The sequence below is a fragment of the Toxorhynchites rutilus genome, chromosome 1 (assembly GCF_029784135.1).
Source record: "Toxorhynchites rutilus septentrionalis strain SRP chromosome 1, ASM2978413v1, whole genome shotgun sequence".
Taxonomy (NCBI): Eukaryota; Metazoa; Arthropoda; class Insecta; order Diptera; family Culicidae; genus Toxorhynchites; species Toxorhynchites rutilus.
In genome coordinates, this window is record NC_073744.1 from 93,057,604 (window position 1) to 93,084,255 (window position 26,652).

The following is a 26,652-nucleotide window of genomic DNA, read 5'->3' on the forward strand; positions in this document are numbered from 1 at the left end:
GTACGCGTTGATATATTTCGGTGTGCAAATGTTGACAGATGTTATATGACTACTGCTAATGTAAGAAAAAAAAGATGACATAGTGTAGATAGTAAAAACAAACATTTTGCGCTTTTGGTAGGTTTTGATGTTTCATCTCTCTCGTTGTTCCATTAAATGATTCGATACACTTTCCTCCCTGTTACATATGATTACTGCCGTGTGCTTCTGCAATTAGTTCCACTTGCATCACATTGCATATGATTTGATAATGACGATGTCTTGTGCAAAGATAACACGATACATTAATGTGACAGTGCATGTTATCATATTTTCCATTCATTGCAGTTGTTCGGCAAAACAGATTGCCTAAAAAAAATGTTTTCGTATCACTCGTTCGAACAAAATCAAAAATTTTTAGTTTTCTTCGCCTTCCCAAAAAAACCTATTCCAATTCCAAATTTCAGTTCAGTGCCGTGAATACCTGACGTTTTAGCAACCGATTCATATTCGAATTCCAGTTTAGCGAACTAGCAAACGCCTCTTTTCCAAATCACACGGTCTTTTAAACTTTTCTCGAACTTCCTAATAACTTTCAGCAACTTTCTTTCTTCCACTTTCTACAATTTCACTTTTTGCAATTTTCCCACGGCTGTTTTTTTTTAAATCTCAGTTTTTTCCCCACAGTTCTCTCTTTGACATTTCTTACACTCGGTTTCCTCATCTGCCGAAGTTTATAGCGATGCGGCAGGAACAACACCAGTGAGGCCAGAACATTCCCCGGCCCGTAACACTGTCCCGGAAGTCGTATCACGATCAAAGTTACCTTCATCACCGATCTCTATCACTGCCAGTTTCTCTGTCGCTCGATTGAACCGTCCGCTCCTCGTTCGAACTCTAGCCTATCAGATCTTTCCATCTCCAGACATGATGGATTTCTCCATGTGGTTTCCTTCGACGACATATACTATGTTTCCAGCTCGTACCGGTCTGGTCTCACCAAACCACTTAGACCGCATATTCAGCGATGGAACGTACTCTTTAAGCCAGCATCCCCACATCAAATTAGCTAGTTGCTGCGAACGCTGGAAAGCGTCCCGAAGGGCCACCGCTGGGTTCGAGGATGGTAGAACAGCACACGGTGAATTCAGTGAAGCACTCCTCAAAAAATGATTCGGTGTGAGTGCTCCTACTTCGTCAGACTGTTGAGAAACATAGGTGAGCGGACGTGAGTTGACTATATACTCCGCTTCAACAATGGCAGTCTGCAGAATTTCATCCGTTATTCGCCTACCGTTGTCAAGAACAATCAATACTTCCTTTACTAAACGTACGCGGTGCTTCCACACGCCCCCTATATGAGGTACTGCTTGAGGGGTTATACGTCCATTTCGTTCTCTCATTCGTAAGTTGAACGGCACGGTTGTCTCCGATGCTCCTCACAGACTTTATTATTTTCTTAGTATCGCATCGCAGATTTGTCCCATTGTTGAAGAAGAACTCGAAGGGCAAACTTGTTATATCTGAAAGACGAAGAGCACTACGTTTACGTCGATCCAGTATACCACTTTATCAACCTTAAAGCGATGGCTCTCCAGCACTGTCCGTGACAACCAATGACAGCCGCATAAAGTTCTAGGCAAGGGACCGAAATTTGCTTGGCCCGACCCATAACCAGCGCATGCTACGCACCTGTACGCTGTCTCAATCGCGTCAGAAAATGCGTGAAGTTGCAGATCCGTTATCCCGCCTGACTTGACATTCCCGAAAAAACACCGAGGCAGCCGTACGATACAAAATTCTGCATCCGAAACTGAGGAAAGTACGCTTCATCACAAATAACACGGTGGGGGGTACGATGACGAAACAGAAAATGTCTTCCACCAACTCCCAAACGATGCCCAGACGCGTTCGTACTCCGTACTTTAGTTTCTGGAAAAATGTACTGCTTCGTTTGCGCTACGCTCGCCGAGTTTCTCGAAGAACTTTCCGAGTTTGACACTCAGTTTCGTATGTGGAAACCTGCCCGTGAGTGGATGTATTTCACTTTTTTGGCTCTTTGGCCTACGCTGTCGTAATAGTCATCCACACAATGCTTTTTTATCATTGCTGCCGCTGCTTCTGGGAACTGCTCTGCAAATTGTCCTGCATTTAGCTTCTTTCCAGACTGCGCCGAACAGGGAGAGCACGTGGCGCCAAAGGTTGCTACGTCCATAACGTACGCTTGTGGTGCCCCTCAACCGTCGGTTCCAAACAGAAATCGTAGCGCTTGTTTATCCAAAGCTCGAATTTCCATTTGATGAAACATGTCTCTTCCGAATGCAACCGGACTCTCAAAAATAGCACACTACTTTCGGTAGGGGCTCTAACAAGTCCGGCCCCTTCAGAAATTCGGAGTTCAGTGAAACACCTCCGCGTCCCATACCAAGTGCCTTTGCCGGGTTTCCTCGGATTGACTACCGCGTTCATCGGTAGATATCACACAGCCGAACAAGGAGTATCCTTGATTTCTACCGCTGTTATCTAGTGACACTTGACTTGATATTCCTCGATCTGCTGGCACACGTTTCGCTTTAGTTCTGGATCTCTTTATAATCTTCGTTCGACGGACTTCATTCTCCGCATAGCCATCGGGTAACTATCGGGAAATTTCCGCTCTACCCGTTTTTTTTTATCTTCTAGGATTTCTCGATCGCGTTTCTCGTTAGCTGGCTCTGGCATGGTGTACAATGTAACCATCATCGTATATGCTCTCGAATATCGTCGTGTAACGTTTGCTTTAAAATAATTGGACTTTCTTCGGATGGTGATAAAAAAACTAAGACAGATAGTTGAGTTTGATAAATTTCCCATGGAAGATAATTATATTAGCTTACATGCAAAAAGATGTACGCCCTTGCGAGCGGCCTTTCGGCAGTTTACCGGAGCATTCGCCATGACGAACGAAAACATGAGTGTAGACATGTTTTTGAGTTCTCACTTCGTTTTATTTATCAATTCCTTCTTAGTTTCGCGACAAAGTTGTTGGAGTAGATCTTACGCTCATGGTTTGCCCAGAAATACTCGATGGGACGCAGCTGGGGGACGATAGACGGGTTCGCCGACTTGGGTACCACATCGGTATTCAGCCGCTCCATCTCCTCTAACGATTGCTTCGAGTAGTAGATCGACGCCAGATCCGGCCAGAACAACGCGTCTTCACCCTTATGGTATTTCTTGATGAACGACGCACCTTCCGGAAGGCACTTCGTACTATGAATTTTCCCGTTCACGGCCAGTCCGGAAGAAGAGCGGCCCTGACATCCCCCAATTCGTTCGATAACTCGCAAGTAGATCGGACAGGTTTTCGAAACGATCCAACAAAGGTGTTTTTTTCCACATCGAATCAGACTGTGTTTTTTTTTCATCGGTTGCGCTTGCGAGTAGAGCGAAGCTCAAAGTGGTGCGCGACCGAGACGCAGAGGATACAATTCAGACAGATTCATCACACACGCCACACAGCAGCGGCAAGTATAAGTTTATTTTTCTTTTGTCCTCCTATCATTCCTTCTACCATCTGTGCTCGATTTACACCATTGTTCATCTGTGTGTTTACCAAATCGGCAAACGTTGGCATTAGGGGTGTCTATTTTTTCTTGGTTACATTACCGTTGAAATTTTATTGGAACTTTTTTTCATTTTAGAATTTTGTATAAATAAAATAAATTAATATAAATATTATCCGCAGCATAACCTTATAATATTTTTTTTACTTATTCATTTTGATAATTATTATATTCTGTTTATATCGAACAGTTGGCCGATTTTTCTAATATGGCTGAGGGCGGAAAGGACCCCCCGTTGACGCAATTGAATATTTCTGATACCGAACCTCCTCCTGAAGAGCAGGAGGATGAAGCAGAAATTGAGGTAGAAAATTCTGTTTACGAAGTTGGTAGTTCCGAAGATGAGGAAATCGACGAGAAACAGGATTTTCGTCCTAAAGAATACCCTGAAGGCTCCATTGAAGGCTCATTCATTGTGTACTTTAGACGAAAATCCAAACCTCTCAATGTCATTCGCATCTCGAAGGAACTAACTCAACATTTTTCTGACGTTACCGAAATTACACGGATGGGGCCAGACAAACTACGAGTTGTCGTCTCAAGCAGGACCCAAGCGAACAAAATAACGCGCTGCGACCTCTTTGCGATTGAGTATCGTGTATACGTACCCTGTTGCAACGTCGAAATAGACGGCGTAATAACCGAAAAGGTTTTGACCCGAAAAGAGATAATCGATGGTGTCGGTCGCTTCAAGAACTCCACACTAAAAACTGTGAAGATTCTTGCATGCGATCGACTGAAATCTGTGTCACATAAAAATGACAAAAGAATTCTCAATCGGACAAACTCTTTTCGTGTGACTTTTGAGGGTTCCGCCCTTCCAAATTACGTTGCAATAGGGGCACTTCATTTACCTGTTCGGTTGTTTGTACCCCGGGTAATGAAATGCAACAAATGTATGCAACTCGGTCACACGGCCGCCTATTGTTGCAATAAAAAACGTTGCGCAGATTGTGGAGAGAGCCATGATGAGAATCCTTGCGCGAAAGAGCACAAGTGTCTTCATTGCGGCGGGACTCCTCATGATTTTACTCAATGCCCGGTGTACATACAACGAGGGGAAAAACTCAAGCGTTCCTTAAAGGAACGTTCCAAGCGGACAGAAATGCTTAAGAGTTCCGTGCCAACGACACAGGACAATCCCTACTCCATTATGCAGAACGACGAGCCTGTTGCTGACGCTCCCAATGCCGGATGTTCCGGTACATCGTAGGGTGCCATCAGGAAAAGAAAAATTACTTCTTTTCCATCACTCCCCAGAAAGAATACCGAAACTTCCCAAGTTGGAATGAAGCCTCGAACTGAACGTGCTGAGAATAGGCCGAAGCAAGTACCTCCCGGTTTACGTGGTCATGCTACCAACCAGGGGTCCTCAGCACTTCCCGGAACAACAACGAACACGTCTGTTCCATTTTCGCGGTCGAAGCAACAGCCACTACCTGGCCTGCTTGCGCTTTCAGACCTTGTGGATAACATTTTAAATGCTTTAAATATAAATGATCCTCTTAAAAGCATAGTATTATGTTTGCTTCCGGTTGTGAGAACATTTTTGAAAGAAAAATGTGGCTTTTTAGCAGCGTTCATTTTCCTCGATGCCTAATTCAGCGCAAGAGGTCAAGGATTTGACCACTGTCATACAGTGGAATTGCAGAAGCATCATCCCTAAACTAGACCAATTTAAATTTTTAGTTCACAGTTCTAACTGTGATGTATTTTCTCTCTGTGAAACATGGCTTTGTTCAGCCGACGAGCTGAATTTTCACGATTTCAACATTATTCGCCTAGATCGTAACGACTCGTTTGGTGGCGTACTATTGGGGATCAAAAAACGTCACTCCTTCTATAGAGTCACTATCCCATCGATACAGGCATTGAAGTTGTCGCTTGCCAGATACAAATCAATGGCAAAGAACTCTGCATTGCTTCGATATATATTCCTCCCAGGACTACGGTAGGCCGCCATCAGTTCTTTGATATTATCGAGGCATTGCCGGAGCCGCGGTTAATCTTAGGTGACTTCAACTCCCATGGAACAGCATGGGGATCACTCTACGATGACAACCGTGCCACGTTGATTTATGATCTGTGCGACAACTTCAACATGACAGTTTTAAATACTGGGGAAGCAACTAGGATAGCCAACCCTCCTGCACGGGCAAGCATGCTAGACATATCTCTCTGCTCTTCTTCATTATCCCTGGATTGCACATGGAAGGTAATCCAAGATCCCCACGGTAGTGATCACCTACCAATAATTTTATCGATCGCCAATGAATCAAAATCTAGTGAGTCAGTCGATATTGCGTATGACCTCACGAAGAATATTGACTGGAGAAAATTCGCAGAATTAATATCTGAAGCAATCATTTCGATTCATGAACTTCCTCCCCTTGAAGAGTATAATTTTATATCAAGTTTGATTTACGATTGCGCACTTCAAGCTCAAAAGAAACGTGTACCGGCTACCACTTTCCGACGTCGTCATCCATCACTTTGGTGGGACAGGGAGTGTTCAAAAGTCTACCTTGAAAAATCATCCGCTTTCAAAAAATTCAGGAAAACTGGATTAGTGGAATGGTTTCGAAAGTACCAAGCTCTTGAAGCCAAACTAAAAGGTCTGATTAAAGCAAAAAAGTCACAGGAGGGTTGTGTCTGAGACACGACCGCATAGTTGACGTAGGATTACGTTAGGCTATCGGCCACATGCTGATTTTGGATACGTTTGAGAAACTACAGGGAAACTTCGATATAACATACCCTCGTTATAACGTACCCTCGATATAACGTCACTCGATATAACGTACATTTTACTTCGATATAACGTACACATTTCCAAAGTGTGAAGGAAAAAAAAATCATTTTCCTGATAGAACAATGAATTATATGTATTGTGATGCTAAAACAGTTGTGTACCTTCAATCAATCCCGAAATACAGCTGATTTTGTGATTCCGGATTCTAAATGAATCAAGATTTAATCAACACTACGAAGGGAAACATCATGAGAAAGGCTGGCTTCGTCTTCTGATTGAAGTTATTCATTAACTTTACTAAAACAGCAACACAATAATGTATTATAGACTACGTTTGTGGGTACTTTATTATGCTTCGATATAACGTACAATTCGATACAACGTACAATTTTGAAAGTGAAATGTACGTTATATCGAAGTTTACCTGTATATTGTTAAACTCTTTGATAATGATTTGGTGGCTCTGAAAAGAGCCGTCAAAAATCAAAATAAAAAAAATTAAATACATTTAAATTTTATCAATTCAAAACTGCCTTTGGGCCTGCTAGCTCGATGGGAGATTAATCTGCCTCCCAATATTGCTCATGGCGTCGCTTGGTGCCGTCGAAAGCAGACTCGTTTGCTGAGGAGTGCTGAGCGACAATGAAAATGTCTTTCTAAAGGTAGGTCGAGAAAGAGTATGAACTAGTTTTCTTCGCAAGGGCCTGAGAAGGGCTAGAGACGAATGAACGTAAAGTTTAAAGTCTATATAATTCAAAAGAAGAAAAATATTGTTACCAGATGTCACGAACTTCGACATTTTTTGCTACTATGGTGCTACTCGCCCGTGTAGATGGCGCAAAGGCACCGCAAAAATATTATTTTATAGAATTCCTTCATGCATTTGTCTGATACTGGCTGTGTATCGCTCGTTCTTGTTTTTGAAGGGACTTTAACCCAAAGGTCATTCGTCCCTAACGGGCTGTGTATGACTGGAGCGTTCCGTTATATACATGCATGCATATGTCCTTCGCTTCTTTTGCCAAATCCAGTAAAAGGTGGTTGATGAAACGTATGTTTTTGACGTGATACCTTCCATGTTAGTTGTTAGTAGAAAATGTAAAAAATAAACAGTATTTTTGATCGGTTTTATATAGTTTTTGTGGTAAGTGGAAAACAGTAAAATAAACTCTTTTGTTTCAAGACAAATTGATAGTCCTGAGAAGGACTGGAATGGTTTAATGGGTTGTGCGGAATCTGCTGCGTTTCAGTCGGATGTAGCAGTTTAGTTTTGGGAGCGGTAGCTTTTACGGAATCGCTGATGCTTTCCTTGACTTTGGCGCCATCGGCTTCTGTGCGTCGATTTGCGAGGGTTTGATTGTCACCACCACGACGAGTTAAACGACGGATAGCGGGTGTGATACGATGCGATGCAATGCACTTCGCTCCTCTGCCTCATTTGCCGCATCCAATTGTTGATGTGAAGAGAAGCGCACCAGCAATGCACACTAGATTTAATTCGATGCTCTCCGCTGCTTCCTCTTCTTTGCTCCCTTTGCCGCACCGCATCCATCGTTGGTTGCCGATGGCTTCCTCTCCTTTGCCGCACCGTATGGTGTTGGTTGATTTGTAGAGCGCTGCACACTAGAAGCCCAGATGTATGCCGATCTGAGCGTTGAACGAGAATGATAAATCCAAAAATGCTACCGTCCTATTATCTCAGTCGTGTTCATCAACATTGTTACAATTTCCTTATATCCCATCCTTCTCCTAAAAATATGTCACCCTCCTAAACTCGAGTACACCGCGAGTAATCGGTTTTCCACCTTACTAACCATAGATGTAAGAAAATTGTTTATATATATAGTTTCAAAATTATATTTAAGAATTCGGCTCCTTTAAACTTAAGTAACTGAGCCTGTAAAAATAAACGAATTGATAAAAAAAAATATTATCTCAGTTGGTATGTGAGAAATAGGCGCCCCCCACTCGCTCGCCATGCAAATATTTGACTTATCGGGGAACGAAAGAAGCGAAGCAGGCGAAAAAGAAATGACGCCAATTTCGACCAATCAGTACCGTTTGGATAGGGGTTGAGATTTTTCAATTGTTCGATAGTTAATTACATGATATATATTATTTTATTCAAGGTGAAAAATTGTTATAGAGTGCCGCAATGTTTTGATGTAAAAATCTCATCAATCCGTCATGAAATGACTGAGCAATACGCGTTTGAAATTGGACATTTTTCACGATGCGATCGATATTCGATTTTCAATTTGTACCCCAATATGTTCCCGAAAGACGTAATCCTACGTCAAAAGCGTGGATATTGGCGGAAATTCGTCAATGGTTTGTCAAGGGAGACCGCTATGAGTACTCTTTGGAATACGGCTAGGAGAATGCGTGGCTGGAACCATACCAATGAAAGTGAGGAATACTCTGACCGTTGGATTTTCAAATTTGCAAGGAAGGTTTGTCCTGATTCTGTTCCTGCACAAAGCGTCGTACGCGATATTCCGCTCCAATGCGATTATGAGAATTTTTCGATGGTAGAATTCTCAATTGCCCTCCTCTCATGTAACAATTCAGCTCCGGGGTCGGACAAGATTAAATTCAACTTGTTGAAGAATCTTCCCGACTTGGCAAAACAGCGTTTGCTGAACTTGTTCAACAAGTTTCTGGAGCTGAATATTGTCCCGCATGACTGGAGACAAGTGAGAGTGATAGCCATACGAAAACAAGCCGGCTTGCGATCACAACTCGTATAGGCCGATTGCAATGTTATCCTGTATTCGCAAATTGTTAGAGGAAATGATTCTACTTCGTTTGGACGAGTGGGTCGAAACGAACAATTTGCTGTCAAATACGCAGTTTGGCTTCCGCCGAGGTAAAGGGACGAATGATTGTCTCGCGCTGCTATCTTCTGAAATCCAAATCGCATTTGCTCGCAAAGAACAAATGGCTTCCGTTTTCCTCGATATCAAAGGGGCATTTGATTCAGTTTCCATGGAAATTCTCTCAGAGAAGCTTCATAATCGTGGACTTTCACCAATTCTGAATAATTTCCTGTACAATTTACTGTCAGAAAAGCACATGAATTTCTCTCATGACAACTCAAAATCTTCTCGTTACAGTTTTATGGGCCTACCGCAAGGCTCCTGCCTAAGCCCCCTCTTGTACAGTTTTTACGTCAATGATATGGATGATTGTCTAACTAGAGACTGCACGCTGAGACAACTTGCATACGATGGAGTTATTTCCATCACGGGTACTAATCCCGTCGCTCTGCAAAAGTCGTTGCAAGATACCATGAACAATCTGTTCATGTGGGCCCTCAAGCTGGGTATCGAATTCTCTACGGAGAAAACTGAAATGGTCGTTTTTTCTAGGAAGCACGAACCCGCCAAATTCCAGCTTTACCTATCCGGCAAAACGATCCAACACTCTATGTTTTTCAAATACCTGGGTGTATATTTTGATTCTAAATGTACCTGGGGGAGACACATTGCGTATTTGAAACAGAAATGCCAGCAAAGAATCAATTTTCTCCAAACAATAACCGGAACATGGTGGGGTGCCCATCCAGGAGACCTCATTCAGTTGTACAAAACAACGATATTGTCAGTCTTAGAATATGGCAGTTTTTGCTTCCGATCAGCTGCCAGGATTCATATTCTCAAGCTGGAGAGGATACAATATCGTTGCTTGTGTATAGCCATGGGGTGTTTGCATTCGACACATACGATGAGTCTCGAAGTTTTGGCAGGAGTACCCCCGCTTACTCTTCGGTTAACAGAATTATCCTACAGATTTCTCATCCGTTGCAAGATCATGAATCCATTGGTGATTGATAACTTCGAAAATCTACTACAACTGACTCCTCAGTCAAGTTTTATGTCTTTATACCATGAGTACCTTACCCACGACGTGCACCCTTCACCAGGCATCTCCAACCAAGTTTGCTTCCCATACTTTTGCAATTCCTCTATCATTTTTGATCTGTCCATGCGACAAAAAATCCATGGAATACCAGATTACCTACGCTCCAATGTTATTCCGTCGATATTTTCGGAAAAATATGGGAAAGTTGGATCTGATAAAATGTTCTTTACTGACGGTTCATACATAAACGGGTCCACTGGCTTCGGCATCTTCAATGAAAATTCCAGTGCCTCTTTCAAAATCAAAGATCCTTGTTCCGTGTATGTCGCAGAAATGGGTGCGATATACTATGCTCTAGGGATCATTGAAACACTGCCCATCGACCATTATTTTATTTTTTCAGACAGTCTCAGCTCAATAGAGGCAATCCGCTCAATGAAAGTTGATAAACGCTCATCTTATTTCCTAACAAGAATAAGACATCTATTGAGTGTTTTGGTCGAAAAATTATTCAAGATTACCTTAGCATGGGTTCCCTCTCATTGCTCGATTCCGGGGAATGAGAAAGCGGACTCGCTAGCCAGTGTTGGAAAAAATCATCTTCGCTAAGATCAAATGCATAGATTTTCGGTCTAGTTTGCATCGAAAACCTATATATTCCAAACGAAAATTAAAATGACAGATCCAGGCAACCATTGAATATGAGCAAATGAACTTTTGTCCTTCAATATGTTTTGATGTTTATTTTTTCCACCCAGTGTCATTTTCATCTTGATTATCGGAAACGTCAGAACTGAATTTCATTTCAGCCAAATGAATATCAGCTGTTAACTTCTAACCTGAGGCTGCTGTGTGCGGTTGGGTTTTGCAGTTGCCGTATGCCGTAATCGGAAATTCCCGACGCGTAAATGACTTGACGGTAGCTAAAACCACTCGTTGTATCCATTCTGCATATGCCGTTGCTACCGTCTCGCCAAATAAAATTTATTTTGAACATAAATTCACTGCCAGAAAGAATATCGTTTCGGATGTGATGAATATCAATTTGTTGCTTTTGATATCCATAGTATAAATAACAGCGAAGTTATGAACCCCACTCAATGTCGCATTCATTCATTATAGCAAATTTGCTCATGCAACAGCGATATGAACAAAATGAACTCGTTTGTTATTGTCATCAATATAATGAGGGCAGTGTGTTTCAAGCTGAAAAAAAGTCATTTACACTGGAACAAAATCATATTCGTTTCTCATGAATATTTGTTGATATTCTAAGACACTGTCGCTAGCTAAGGTGGGCGCTTCAGAAGGCACACTTTTTGAAAGGCAAATTGCCTATAATGAATTTTTTCACATTCCTCGTCAGGACACACTCGTTAGTTGGCAGCGCATGTGGAGTGAAGATGAGTTCGGTCGTTGGTTACACACGATTATCCCTAAGGTTTCGACGAGTGCTTGGTTTAAGGGATTGAATGTAGGTCGTGATTTCATTCGCGTGATATCTCGGCTCATGTCCAATCACTACAACCTAAACGCGCATCTCTATCGCATTGGGCTCGCAGCAAACAATCTTTGTGATTGTGGCGATGGCTACCACGGCATCGAGCATGTTGTCTGGTCGTGTATCCGGTTCAATGCTGCTCGCTCTCAGCTCTCTAGAGCACTGAGAGCACAAGGCAGACAATCGGATATCCCCGTCCGGGATATCTTAGGTAGCCGTGATCCTGATCTTCTGCTTCATCTATACCTGTTCCTCAGAAACGCCGATGTCAACGTTTAATGATGTTTCCTTCGCTGTGTCCCTGTTTCATATCCCTCCTATCCGATCTATAAACTTTTACTTAGTCGCGGCAATACATACACACACTCTTTATAGATACACGGGCCAAAAGTTGTGCAGTCCACTGATGATTCAACAAGAGCCAAAGGTTGTACCGCTCATGATAACTCTACACGAGCTGATGATTGCGCCGGCTAGTGACCATTCTATCCTGGATTCCTAGAGTCGAGAAGACGCACCACGCTAGATATGAGGTACATACTAGGGGGGCGTTGCTGATTAATGGTCAGCTGCATCCCAATAGGAAGTATCCCGTGTCGGGCACACGTACAGAGCATTGGAGACAGCAACATCCCAATTACGAGAACACTTGTAATACTAACCTCGAGCCGACCGCGAGTAATCGGTTACATATTACTAACATAGATAATAAGAAAAACTGTCAAAATATTGAACTCCGGCTCCGTCAGGCTAACGCCATATGAGCCTTGATAAAAATATATATTTTGGAAAAAAAAGAAAAAAAAATCCCCCTTTCGCGAAATGTGTGTGAAATAAACTTCTCTTCGGAATTGACTTCCTTCGTGGGGGAAGTAAAATACGAAGTGCCCAGCCAGTCGTTGCCATCCAGGGTGAGATAGGCCTCGTCGTCCATCACGTCGCGATTCACCGGGAAAATCGACTTGACCATCTTATTCAGCCGCTGCCGTTACGTCATTGCCTGCAGCTCCGAGACCAGTGGACGGGACTTCTCCTTCCTGACATGTATATCCATGTTCGTCAGGTACTTTTTCACTGTTTGGCCGGTTGCTTGGCCGACCTCCCAGCCAAGCGCACGCAAGCTATGAAGCCACTTTTCCCTCGATCGTCCTCTTCAGCATCCTTTGGAACTTCCTATCGCTCAATGTCGTCCGCCGTCCGCATCGTCTTTTTTCGATGCTCTAATTGTTGTCCAATAGTGCCAAAATGTTGAGATGCCGGAACGGGCGTATCCGGCGTCAACAAAGTGCCGCACGATGTCCGTTTTCGACTCGGTGGGGTACCGTCATTTGAACGCGCACACTTCTGAACGGAGTAGCTTCACTGTTTTCGCCATCACAGTTAGAGTTCGACTGATATAGCTATAATTTTTTTTTCTGCTGACTCATTGGTTGCTATGATTGATGCTGCATGGGTAGTTTCGTCAGTGCATGTGAAAAAAAATTTGTCAATTTTTGTCCATTTTTCTATGCAAACGTTAGTTAATTCTTGGTTGCTCACTGTTGTGACAGAATGCAGATTCAAATACGTGTAAATACTGAGTTTCAGCTTCTCCAAACCATTAACTTTCCATCCGAATTTCGACCGAACTGTTATCGGTTCGCTAGGCTCTCCAACCCATGATTCCAGGGATGCGAACAAGTACAGGTTGTCTTGCCCAATCAAAATCGTAGGCGTGGCTGACGAGTAGTCTTTTACCGGTACGCCAGCCAGATGCTGATGCCACTTCCGAAATTCGTACATTCAGCTTCGGCAAATGTAGTTCAGACACCATTCTAATGTTGAATAGTGGAAACCTTTCTCGTGAACCATTCGCTGTTATTATCAGTTCAATCTTTCTTGAGCCATTCTCGAAGCGATTAATATTGCCAGTCCAAGTTACAATCAGAGGCTCCAGATCCACATCCGCTCACGGATAATCGGGGTTCTACTGTACTGTTTTTATCCTCATTACATGAAATGTGTGGAATGTTCTCAACGTTTAAATAATTTAACGATTCCCTAGCAAGAATTGGTTCTTCAGCTATATTCGTCGGGCCTGATCCATTCCGCAATAAATAGGAAAATCGTCAGATGATGAATTTCGTGTCTGTAATTTTGAGTACCTTCGGTACACTTACTGTTTTAATCCAATGTATTAATTCAGCAGGGACTGCGATTTCTTGTTGTTCTTACGCCTATATTCTATATTCATTGCGTGAATAACAAATTTATGGTCGCATTTGTTCAAGGTTCCTACAGAATGAGAATAATACTGCACGATTGTAGGTTTCCAATAATTTATATGATGTTGAAAAAAAGTAAATTGTATTTTTTTCTTGGTTTGCTAGAGTGCCACTTATCAAACAACGTATTTTACACCCTATTACTAAGCTCTGCGGATCAACAAACTCTCGGAATTGGCAATCATAACCACAAATTTGCAACAATTAATAATGGTTTCTACCGTAATGAACAACGCTAAATTAGCCGTATCTCGCTAACTAGCTACGCAAACTTGTGAGAACCAGCAATATATCAAACGGTTCTGTGCTCATCACTCTGACCCTCGGAAACATTCATTTAATTATCTAATTTGTTGAATAGACTGTTTATTCTTCTTGAAAAATATCCTTTAGCAATGCGGCACGAGTCCACGGGTATTGCAGTGGCGGAGAGCAATGTGAACAAGATTAATGTGAGTCTCTTTCTCCTTTTCCCTGGTGATGAATTTGTAGCTTAAATCATTCTCCACCCGAAACTGCAGCGGCGGAAAGTGAATAAATATAGGCACAGACTCGCTGAAAAGCGGGAGAACAATGCGAAAGAGGTTTTACAAAATTCGCTAAAGGCACTGATTTTCATGTTTGCTCGCTGAAATTACGTTTGAATGTTATACCAGTGGGTTTTGTTTGGACAGAGTGTTTTGAAATCGTTTTTTTCTGGAAGGAAGGCTAGACACACTACCCTGAAATAACGCTTCCGGCTAGGATCACAGGGAGCTGGGTGAGCATAGTTTAAATAAGATGGTGGTTTCCACCAATTATGTAATTTAGCGCGGTAACAGCGTTCGGTGAGTTGGTCGCCCAACCTGTTTCGCAGCCGTGGGGCAGTAAAGAAGAGTAATTACTAAATTTTTGTTGATGTGATGTGATAAATTGATTACATAATAAATTCATAATCATTCCTCTTCCAGAACCGTTCCGTTGTTAATTATATTGTCTGGGATGTGGGCGGTCAAAGCAAAGGGGAAATGAGCGACACGGCGAGTAATGGAAAGGGCTGAGGTGGAGAAACAATTCATATGGCAATCTATCATATTCGAGCGTATCCGCTAGTGAAGAATGTGCCATGACGTATGGCCTTTGGTAAATTGTGGAATGGGAGTGATAAATAGTTTCACCTAATTTGCGGGAAGTTTTCATTTTGCGCCACGAGTTTCAATTATGCTTTGCTTCGAGAACATATGTACAGAGTTCAATTGATCCGTAGTCCTTCGAAGGAAACCCTTCAAATATTCACCTTGAATACGTTTCAATGATGAAGAAGAACCATAGGAATAGCAAGCAATTTTTGTGCGCCAGGAGATATATCGTGCGCCAGGAGATATATGTGCTCCCGTGGCCGAGTGGTTAGCGTCATAACTAACATGCCGGGTGTTCGGGTTCGATTCCCGTTCTGGTCGGGGGAATTTTTCGTCAAAGAAATTTCCTCCGACTTGCACAGTGATCACGCGTATTCTAGAGCTTGCCACTCAGAATGCATTCAAGGCGTGTTATTTGGCATAGAAATCTCAACTAAGTACTATTAAAAATGACGCAAGTAATACTACGTTGAGACGGCGAAGTTCCTCTAGGAACGTTAGTGCCATTGAAGAAGAAGAAGAAGAGATATATCGGGGGAGCAGGCTATTCACTAGCAATCGTCTTGTATTGTAATGAGGCACTCCGTATAATGTTCTATCGTGAATTCTCCCCACTGAACGATCGAATAGTTCGAAGTAATTCGAAATAATATTGAAATGGTTAAGAAAAACATATGATTTTTCGTGGCTGGTCAGGTCATAATCAATATCAACACATCAAAACATTTTTGATCATTGAGAATCAGCTTCATGAAGAATTCATGTTTAACAGGAGATACATATTTCATCAGATGTTGAATTTCGTTGTACTTCGCACAAGAAATGATGTGTCCATTTAGGTGTAAATATTCTGGTTCTAAAATGTTATGATCGAAGAGAATTTATCAAATAAGTTCAGTCACAGTGAACCAAGTTGAAAAAATGTCACCTAGAGTATTGTCGCCTTCTAAAGTTCGGACGTCATGACCAAGTCTTTCACAATAACATAACACTCCTTTTCGTGCTGTGAGCACACATCTTCGTCTATTTCGGATTCAGAATCTTTGGGAAAATAAAAAATAACAAAATTTTGTAGTTGCTAGACTTCATTCTCTTTGCAGCCAAAGCGAACCAGGTACATGCTAACTATTAACATAATATCATTACACAACATATTAGTATTTTGTAACGGTTTTACTAACTAATTAATTTAACGGTAACTAATTTCATAAAAAGTATATATATCGACTCACTGTTTTTGATAAAATAATATCTCAATAAATGAAAATAAATTGATTTAAAATACATTACACTTGGTTCGTTGTGGTTGAACGCAATTACGAAAAATGCAGATCAGCCCTCTTGACACGGTTCTACCCTTCATGGCAGCCATTGGCTGTCTTACTTACCAGATCTCTAAGACAACTTTTTTTCAAGAGCTGTCCGAAACAGAAAATTCTGTTAAATATTCGGATCAATACGAAAAACTGCCTTATTGAAGAGAACGAGCACTATACTTCGATGCCATGTTGGTTTATGGTTCACTCTGGCTGAATGCAATTTCGTTTTCTTCACAGCCTGCTACACAGAGTTTTTGTTTTGTCAGCAGTTCGAATGATATGGTAATTTTATAGTCGATAGAGTATCATTTTCTGCATCCAGTGTTGTAAGTAACTCAATTCTGAAAAAAGTGGCGCTTGGTTCGTTTTGGCAGAACCCCAACTATATGATATAGAGCAGGGATGGCCAAAGGTTAGTCCGCGGTCTACCGGTTGCCCGCGAAGGTGATCCTAGTGACAACTCAAATTTTGAGTTCGAAGCCCCTATGCTCAACAACAAACGAGCTCAGAGAGAAATGCGTGTATGTATGTGTTAGCTCTCTTTCCCCTTTTCTGCTAGTATTGACGTAGGACTACGTCTAACCGGAAGATATAGGGAGTGAAATGGAAATCTAGGCACTGAACAAGTAGGAAAAAATGCAAGATTTGTAACGCTTATAACTCGAGCATTTCTCAATAGATCGCAAAGGTTTTTGCATCAATTGATAGGAAATATATCTACGCGTCTATCATAACGAATAACATTTCATTTTTCTTAAGATAAATAATTGAATAATTGTGAAATATCAAGCATTGTTCAAATGCACTAAGTGCCCATTTTTGATTGGTCCATTTTGTGCTCCTCAAATCGTACCGACCAAAACGGGCAACCAGAGCAGCAGCGAAATACAATGAAGCACGATTGGAAAGGAAAAAGAAAAAAAATGAACGAAACATTGATCGCAGTCTCACACATGCGTAATTCTCGAGCCAGCCAGTCAGCTTAAAAATCCCCGCTCCGCTGCCGTAACGATCATTCTCATCCAAACCACATCGTTTCGCATCACATCACATCAACCAACCAACACAAGCAGCCATATCTGGACATGGCAAAGGAGGAAAAGTGAAGGGAAAGGCAAAATCCCGCTCGAACCGTGTTGGTCTGAAATTTCCCGTAGGTGTATTCGACAATTGCTCCGCAAGGGTAGCGCCGAGCGCGTTAGTACCAGTGCACCAGTCCACCTAGTCGGCGTTGTATAGTTTCGACCGCCGAAGTGATCGAGTTAGCTGGCAAAGCTGCTCGCGACGATAAGAAAACCCGCATTCAGAACAGACCACATTCGGTTCGGTGGACATCAAGACAACAACAGGCAATTGAAGCGAGTGGCAAACGCAATCGCAAAACGATAGCAGGTAGCAGAAGAAAAAAGCTTGTTCTTTATACAAACTGCTTTGGTGGCAAATCCAGAACAATGCGGATTCAAGGGCGTTCGAAATGGGTTTTTTTCAAAACCACGAGTACTAAGTTTTCTAAATTGGAACCATTCCATAAAACACAGCGCTTTTCAGGGCCGTTAAACCTTCCAAAAAAGAGTTTACGAAATACAGTTCAATGCTTTCTAAAACAATATCCCAAATAATAATAAAACACAAATTGATTTTTTCATAATTTGTTTTCCAGGATATGATGAGTATGAGAATTTGGCAGTTGTTCTGAGCTTATTGATGGTTGGGGACTTTCCCGATTATTCAATTTTCACCAATTCTTAACTTGCTTCTAGATTGAAAGTACAGTCGACATTTTGCTAATTGAACGGACCTGTAATGCGACATATTTATTTGGACTTTTTTGTAAACATAGAGTTCGGGGTCCAAATTATGACCCCACATTGAAAGGCGACACTGTACCACTGTCATCGCAAATATTTAATTACTGGTTAAAATCGCCTCCAATGCGACACTGAGTGGTGCTTCGGCACGTCGCATTAAATATAATTTACTGTACAACATGTCACAAGCTGGATGGGAAGAAATTTTCCAACTGTGAAAACTGTGGCGAGTGGCAAACGCAATCGTTAAACAGGAAGGTTTAGCCGAACAATATGGGGATATCGAGTGATTTTGTTATCACAATAAACTCTTTAGATTAAAGATAATGTTGTGATCCTGAAAAGGACCCTTTTTAGCCTGCATGTGAATCCAACGAGCGAACAAATCGTAATGAATGTATTTTTTTGTCATCGCTGCCTTTTAACGCTCATTCGTTCGTCTCGTTGGACTCGCCCCTTTGGCTGAGTTTGCCAATTTGTCTCTATCCTGTGAGCGTGTACCGCTAAAGTACAAAACGCGTGGATCCGCTGAAAAATATATCGTCCTCTTTCAAACCGTAAATCAGGGTGGTTGTATGGCATCGTTTCACATCACATCGCATCAACGGATTGGTGTCGGAGCACCAGTAGTCTACCTAATAGCGGTTATAGAATTTCGGCCGCCGGAGTGCTCGAGTTGGCTTGCGGAGCTGCTCACGACAATAAGAAAACCCGCCTACAGAACAGAGCACATTCGGTTCGGTGGCAACAACTAGTTTCAGCGAGTGGCAAACGCAATCGCAAAACGGCAGCAGATAGAAGAAGGAAAAAGTTTGTTTATACAGACTGCTTTGGTGGCAAAACCAGCCACCGTACAACACGGCGCTTTTCAGGGCCATTAAACCTTTCAAAGAAGAGTTATTAAAAGTTTTTCACAACACCAATGCATTCTAAAGTGACATAATACGACATATAATATAAACTGATTTATTTTGTTTATGCTAGTTCTTGAACTTATTGGTGGTTGGGGTCTTTTAAATTGATCATTCAGTTTTCACAAACCCATGCATGGTTCCCGAATTAAAAGCGGCTTCAAATTACACCACATTGTATGCAGGATGGCATTAACGAATTTTCTCGGTAGCAAGAACTGCTTTCTTTGGTTGATAACTGATGTTGAAAATTGACTGACGTTACATCTGCATTGTATAGAAAAATAACTAAGGAGTAACATGATGAGCTATGTATTTCCTGCTGCTCTGTTCTTAATTTAAAGGTCTTTAATCCGAAGGTCATCCGTTCGTGTATTTACTGTTGGTTTTTCAGAACGCTTATAGCTCGTTTATTTCTCGACAGATCGTAGAGTTCGTCTCCAAAACCTCACTTCTTTTTCAATTTTATTTACTTTGTTTGCGGAGACTACAAATCTTACAACTCATTCGTCTCCGAAACCACAGTTTAAGGTACGGTAATGTGCTCAATAGTGAAATATGTGATAGTGAATGAGCTGATGACCTATGCATTCCCTATCACAGCCATCATTTTGATTGTACGATATTTGCATACGCCGAAAGATGCCCGGCGTTGAACATTTAATAAGTACAAAGCCTTCAGAAAAAAATCAAGAATCAAGTTTGTAAAAAAAACGCAAAAACACAACACCAAAGGTTCTTTTTAGAACCCCAACATGTTCATAAAGAGTAAACAATAAACTAATCCATTTGTCAGGTAGATAGGTAGGTATTCACGTAGGAGAAGTAAATAAAACAATATATTTAAAATATATATTTAGCGAAAGCTGTCCCCTTTGTATAGTCCTACGTCACTCCGGTTATGTCCCCGACATTACCCACTCGTCTTTTTTGTTTTGTTTGTGCTTGCTCAGTTTTGCCCAAAATGTCGTTGAAACAAGAAGCATCTCGCGAGCTCGTTGTACAATTCTACTAACTGTACAGAAATTTCGACAAAAAGTATACGGCTTCAACATTTGAAACACAAAAATGTTGCGGCTTCAACTGTTCACCATATCGAAAGATCTCCAACAACTACTCGCAAGCAAAATAGTAGAAGACCAGCCAAAACTATGGACTCAAAAGGACTTCGTTCTCTTTCACGTACCTTCAACAACAAGGATTCACTGAGCCAACTGTATGCCGCAAACAAAAGTTACTTTCCTGTTTCGAAGACGCACATTCCCCGAAACGAACGATACTATTTCATGAATAGTTCTACTGCATCTCCGAACAAAAAATATAAATTTCAACATAAGTTTGAACAGAAAGTGATGCTGTGATGCTGTACCAGAACAAATGATTGAAGAAAATTGTGATCCCATTTCAACAAAAATATCATACAGATGAACAATACGTGTTTAGACCGAATAAAGCGTCATTGGATTGCGCCAAAAAACACAATTGTCCCTGAATACCCATTCGGTTCTATTTGTACCCAAAAACCGCAACCCGACAAATCAGCCTCGGTGTCACCCAATCGATCCTGTTTCGACATCGAATTTATATTTTATATATTTCATTTTACCTATTTACAGATGCATCATACGATGGATGGTATTGACATGCTGGATCCGTCGGGTTCTATGACAACGCTCACACCCATGTCTGATAACCCGATAACTTCCACTCATCACCAGTTGCACGGATCGTACCACAGTATGAATCACATGATGGGTCACCACCATAGCGGTCCTCTAGGTGGTCATACACCTGGTTTGTAGAGAGAGGGAAAAATAATACTGAAAGATGCTATTTTCACATTACTGCCTTTTCCAGACGGATTCTTGGGAGCTCATCATCCAGCAATGGCCGTCGCCGTAGCAGCGGCTGGCCTTCATCCAGACACCGACACTGACCCGCGAGAGCTGGAAGCCTTTGCAGAGCGTTTCAAACAAAGAAGGATAAAATTAGGTAAGCTGATGATCTATGAAGTGTTATGTTCATGCATGTTCCTGAAGGTAGCCGTCAAAATTATTATTATAAGGACCTCAGAAAATTTTTCCTGGGTATAGCCTGTCGAACATTTAAAATATTTTCCAACATATTCTACCTATTTGTCATAAACAAACACATGAACTTATCACTCCAAACTTTGAATCAATCGCAAAATTGTGCCGTCTATGGCAAGCACCTAACGTAGCGGCGAGGCACATTTTACATAAACCATTGCCATAACAAAGCTAATTGCTCATTGCACATGCACATTGAAAGCGCAAAATCTTTTGGATAAGAATGAACTCTCAATATCCACAAGGGAGGTTACACTGACGCTCAGAAGCAAAACAGAATATAAATAATTGTAATCTTAACTTCTTGTACTGCGCGCAAGAATAGAAGGGGTTTCGTTTGCGATTTTCATTTTAGAGACTCCAAAATTTAAAGCCTCTTAAACAACCGAAGAAGAGGAAGATTTTTGCGAGCAGCCAAAAGCCTTTCTTATGGCTAAGAATTATTTTTGACATTTTCAAACCACTACGAGGGAGATGACTGTGATCTTCTAATTGCGTATTGCGTTGTGTATCGACGTGAATCTTAGACCAATTGGCAGAAAATAAACACTTTAATGGACGATTTCGGGGTTCGGTTCATGCTTCATGGACTCATCGTAATTGAGTTCCGGTAATTTCGATATCTCTAAAGTACCAAGCATAGGTTAAACCATTTTGAAATTCTATAAAATAATGGAAATAATCAAGTGCGATTCAAGTGCGTCAAGTTATAAACAGAATTTTTAACTGTGAATTGCCGCTGAATCGTGAATCGCCGCCGACAGTTAGGATGGTTAAGAAGTATGGTAGTAATAGGGATTTGAATATTTTCAGTTTGATAACTGTATGTAGTTTGCTTGAAGAGGTTCTTAGGAATCTTAGCACACTGTAGATTGCTGTACATTGTGTGGCTATGTGACCCTCCCATTCAAAACTATTCTGTACAAGAAAGCCAAGAACGGAAGCTTCGGACACTTATTCTATAGTGTCGTTGCTAAGTTTTATTTCAGAATGAATGTTCACATGAAGATTTCTCTCAACAAGCATCACTTTTGTTTTGAAGAATTTATGGGCAGTAAATTTCCTTCAGACCAATTTATTATTCTAGATAAGTCATCGTTGACAATGGTGGCCATCGTTGTTAAGGAAGGTCAACAGCGTAAAAATATATTTGCACATCATCAACGAACATGTGAATTTTACAGTTTTTGAGTAAGTCATTAAAATTCCGTATGTTTGGTTGGAAGGTTCTATTGTTTCAAGCATGTGATCTGCACTTTCGACACCATTTGACTACCATCTGTTTCTCTCGATGGCGCATAATTTTGCCCATGAAAAATTCATCCTGTTCAGATGCATTGTCGGCCTACACGCAAACTCCAACCGAAACACAAGGTTGAACGTTTGCAATGCAATACTGCATTTCCGTCTATCTTATGGATCCAGACCCTGGTAGATAAATTCGCTTCCATGTACAATCCAGCCATAGCAGACCACCCTGAAAAACCCCAGAAGCGCAATGTTTTGCGTTTTTCACGAATCTGATTCCGGCAGATGAATTGGAAACATGGGTGACCAAAGTATTCAAGGAAAGATAAACGTAGATGTTGATTTGGAACCCGGGAATTCTTCCAAACTGCAAAAGCACGATCGAACGATTTGTCCCTGAATGTAATTGCAATTACATTCTTCCTTCACTCAAGCGTATTTACAAGCGAACATTCCCTCATGACCACTCCATGCGAAAGCAAAACAGAAACTAAATGGATTGCCTATCTTCCTTTCTTGTTTGGTTTATTGGTTTAGACTTTGAATTGTTTCAGTCCATTCCCACTGTGGAAAGAAAACTATTCCATTACTCCTTCTTCACCTGTCTTAAGAAAAATAATGCATTCCCGCTCGACGCTCGCCGGCAACGATATTGCTCGGATGACCACCAAACGAGGATAAAATTGATTGCCGAGCTAGCATCCGCTTATATACAGTTTGTGTTATTTCATTAGCCTGTTTTCAAATCAATGTTCAAGCTATTGAAACAAGTTTTCGGATCAATTATTAACAATCATACAAATGCTGGACATTTTGTCTTTCGAATAAAGTGATAATCATACCACTCCGTTCAGCCGGCAAAGAGTTATTAACGTTCGAAACCTTGCACTCTAAGCTTCACGCTCTCGTTTTCGAAACCTTGAACTTACACCCCGGTAAAGACGTAGTCCTACGTCAAACGAACATTCCAGCTTAAAAGTTTGTTTGTAAGATTCATGTAATTCTTGTAGAATTTCAGTCAAATATGTTACTTTTCATCTCAGACGGCCGTTATAGGTGGCGTACTTGAATGACTTTGCATTTATGAACTTTATGAATGAATTCTAAATAAGCTGCCTATTTTAACGTTCAGTACATCAAATATACAATCAACAGAAATATTCGATATTTAAAACATGAGGCCACAATAAAAAGATGAAAAAATTATTCTTAAATTATCGATTTTTCTTAAAAGAGCGAGAAATCGCAACTACTAGTTTAGACCAAGAAATTTTTTGTATTTTTCCTTATTTTGAAGGTGTAACACAAGCTGATGTAGGCAAAGCGTTGGCCAACCTCAAATTGCCTGGAGTGGGAGCACTCTCGCAGAGTACCATCTGTCGTTTCGAAAGTTTAACGCTGTCACACAACAACATGATCGCATTGAAACCAATCCTGCAGGCCTGGCTCGAAGAAGCGGAAGCGCAAGCGAAAAACAAACGACGAGATCCGGACGCCCCGAGCGTGTTGCCAGCTGGAGAGAAGAAAAGGTAGCTGTGGTTTTAATCAAGCCCAAAATAAGATCCTTATTTTCTATTTCAAACAATTTATTTTTATTTATTTTTTTCAGTTTACCAATTGTTTGTAGGACAAAATAATAAAATATTGGTTAGCGACAGAAGTACAATCACGTATTATTTGCAATTGATTTTATTATAAAGTTCACCCGGTCCATTTATTTCCTATTTCCAACGCACTGGCATGTTGTTTTTTTTCTACAAGTACACTTTCAGGCAAAATCAAATTTTAATAATAAGTAATCTATATCGAGTCTTTTTTCAAGAAAAAGGACTTCCATTGCTGCACCAGAGAAGCGTTCTCTCGAGGCCTATTTTGCCGTCCAACCACGACCATCTGGCGAGAAGATTGCCGCAATTGCAGAAAAGCTCGACTTGAAAAAGAATGTCGTTCGTGTTTGGTTCTGCAATCAACGTCAGAAGCAAAAGCGCATGAAGTTTGCCGCCCAGCACTGACCTCCGCATCAAAACACTCAGTTTAGTGGCTTAGTTAATAACGTAACTCCTCTAGGTGGTAACAGTAGTGTTTCTGGATTTGGTTACTAAATAGTTTGAAGTATTTTACTCGTATGATAGCAAGGGAACCAATAAAAAAACGCCTAATCTAACCAATTGTATATAGAATCGGAAATAATAGTAATAGTTAAAAATCTAATAGATGCTAGTGACAACAAAAAGCAAATGAAATACAACATTGTGATTTCGAGCATAGAAAGTTGAAAATCGAATTAACCGTGTACAGTCTGATTAAGAATTTTTATTGTCAGAACCAAGCAACGGTCCGACAAAAAGAACTGATAAATTCGAACATGTGCAATATATCCTTCAGTTAAATAACGATTGAACTTACCAAATCGATGCCATTTGGTAGCAAAAACAAGAGTTTCTTTTATAAACAAGAGATAATTGAATGGATTGTTTGTAAATCCAATATAAAGTGAGAAGAAGGTACACAGAATCATCGCAAAGGACACCAAAAGTGCTGGGAATGACACTTTACTACACTTTTGGCTTGAAGATTCAATGTAGCGAGTATTTGGAGTATTGAATTGAACAAGTAACGATGCTGAGCAGTAGTAATAGAGTTGCAGAAACACTGGAGAAGCTCTATCAAAATGAAAACATCGAATGCATCGAATCATTCAAAATGCGATATTTTGATTCGTGTGGTCGAAAACTGATTCAATAGCAAAAAAAAGACAGTAATGTAGAAAAGTAGTCTGAAATAAATAAATACAACTTCAATGTGATTTTAATCATTTTTTGAGAAAATTTCCTGTTCGCATATAGAAATTCTTCAGACTTTTACGATATGTTACAATGTGCTGTGTTTTGATTTGTTTTTCAATGTTTTTCTTTTTAGTTTTGTTCTGTCTGGCAAGCAAATTTCAAGGCCGGTTTTGCTCAAGTAGGGCCGTACAAAACCCGTTCCAATGAAAGAATGAAGAAATCGAGACTACAACAGGGAGGGAAACCGTTACCATCGTCGCTTCGGCTTATTTCCCAGGAGACAACGTTGAAGTTCCTCCATTTTAAATTGCTGCGCCGATTCAACACTGTAAATTAAATAACAAACAATTAATCATAGGATGTGACACCAATGTCCACCATACGGTCTGGGGCAGTAGCGACATGAATGTTAGAGGTGAATGTTTGCTTGAATATTTCAGGTCCAATAACATTAACATTTGTAACCAAGGAAACAACCCAACATTTGTTAACTCTATTAGACAAGAAGTTCTTGATCTAACACTCTGCAGTTCTAAACTATCAGATAAGATAAAAAATTGGCATGTGTCAAATGAAGAATCTCTATCTGATCATAAGCATATAAAATTTTATTATAATTCTGGTGATCTTTTGATCGAACAATTCAGAGATCCAAGAAAAACAATTTGGGATAGTTATCATTTCAAACTTCAGGAGAAAATTTTGATATCAGTGGAAAGTATTGCTTGTACTGAATAGCTTGAAATAGTTTCGTCAGAATTTGAAACCAATATTAAATCCACCTTCGAAGAAAACTGTTCACTGAAGCAAAAAAAAACTTCAAGAAAGAATGCATCTTGGTGGAACAAAAAACTTGAAAGGCTTAAGCCCTTTCTAAGGATCACACCAACGATTATGGTAGTCTGAAGAAAGGAAATGGTCAATATACAACCGACTCCCAGGAAACACATAGTATCATGATGGAAACACACTTCCCAGGCTCAATCCAATTGACTTCCGAACACGCACAGGTCTTCAATACAGCTCAATCTTGTCCAATCAGAGACGAGAAGCTAATGAATTGGCTAGGGCGGTCTTTATAAAATCGAGGGCTGAGTGGGCAGTGGATTCCTTGAAACCCTTTAAATCTCAAGAACCAGACAGGATTTTTCCGGTGCTATTACAAAAAAGACGAGTGGGTAATGTCGGGGACATAACCGGAGTGACGTAGGACTATACAAAGGGGACAGCTTTCGCTAAATATATATTTTAAATATATTGTTTTATTTTCTTCTCCTACGTGAATACCTACCTATCTACATGACAAATGGATTAGTTTATTGTTTACTCTTTATGAACATGTTGGGGTTCTAAAAAGAACCTTTGGTGTTGTGTTTTTGCGTTTTTTTTACAAACTTGATTCTTGAT

General features: G+C 40.8%; 1 protein-coding gene across 5 annotated transcripts in view; it reads left to right on the forward strand.

Moving 5' to 3' along the window:
• LOC129762195 (inhibitory POU protein) overlaps positions 1–25,232 on the forward strand; it is a 136,166-nt gene extending 110,934 nt beyond the window's left edge. Inside the window, exons 5-8 of one of the 5 annotated variants that reach the window (XM_055760225.1) lie at positions 20,738–20,900; positions 20,979–21,112; positions 23,753–23,988; positions 24,270–25,232. In XM_055760225.1, coding sequence (XP_055616200.1) covers positions 20,738–20,900; positions 20,979–21,112; positions 23,753–23,988; positions 24,270–24,471 — 735 coding nt within the window. In that variant the 3' untranslated portion in view covers positions 24,472–25,232. The other 4 variants (XM_055760222.1, XM_055760223.1, XM_055760224.1 and 1 more) reach the window with 4 other exon arrangements.
• The last annotated feature ends 1,420 nt before the right edge of the window (positions 25,233–26,652 follow it).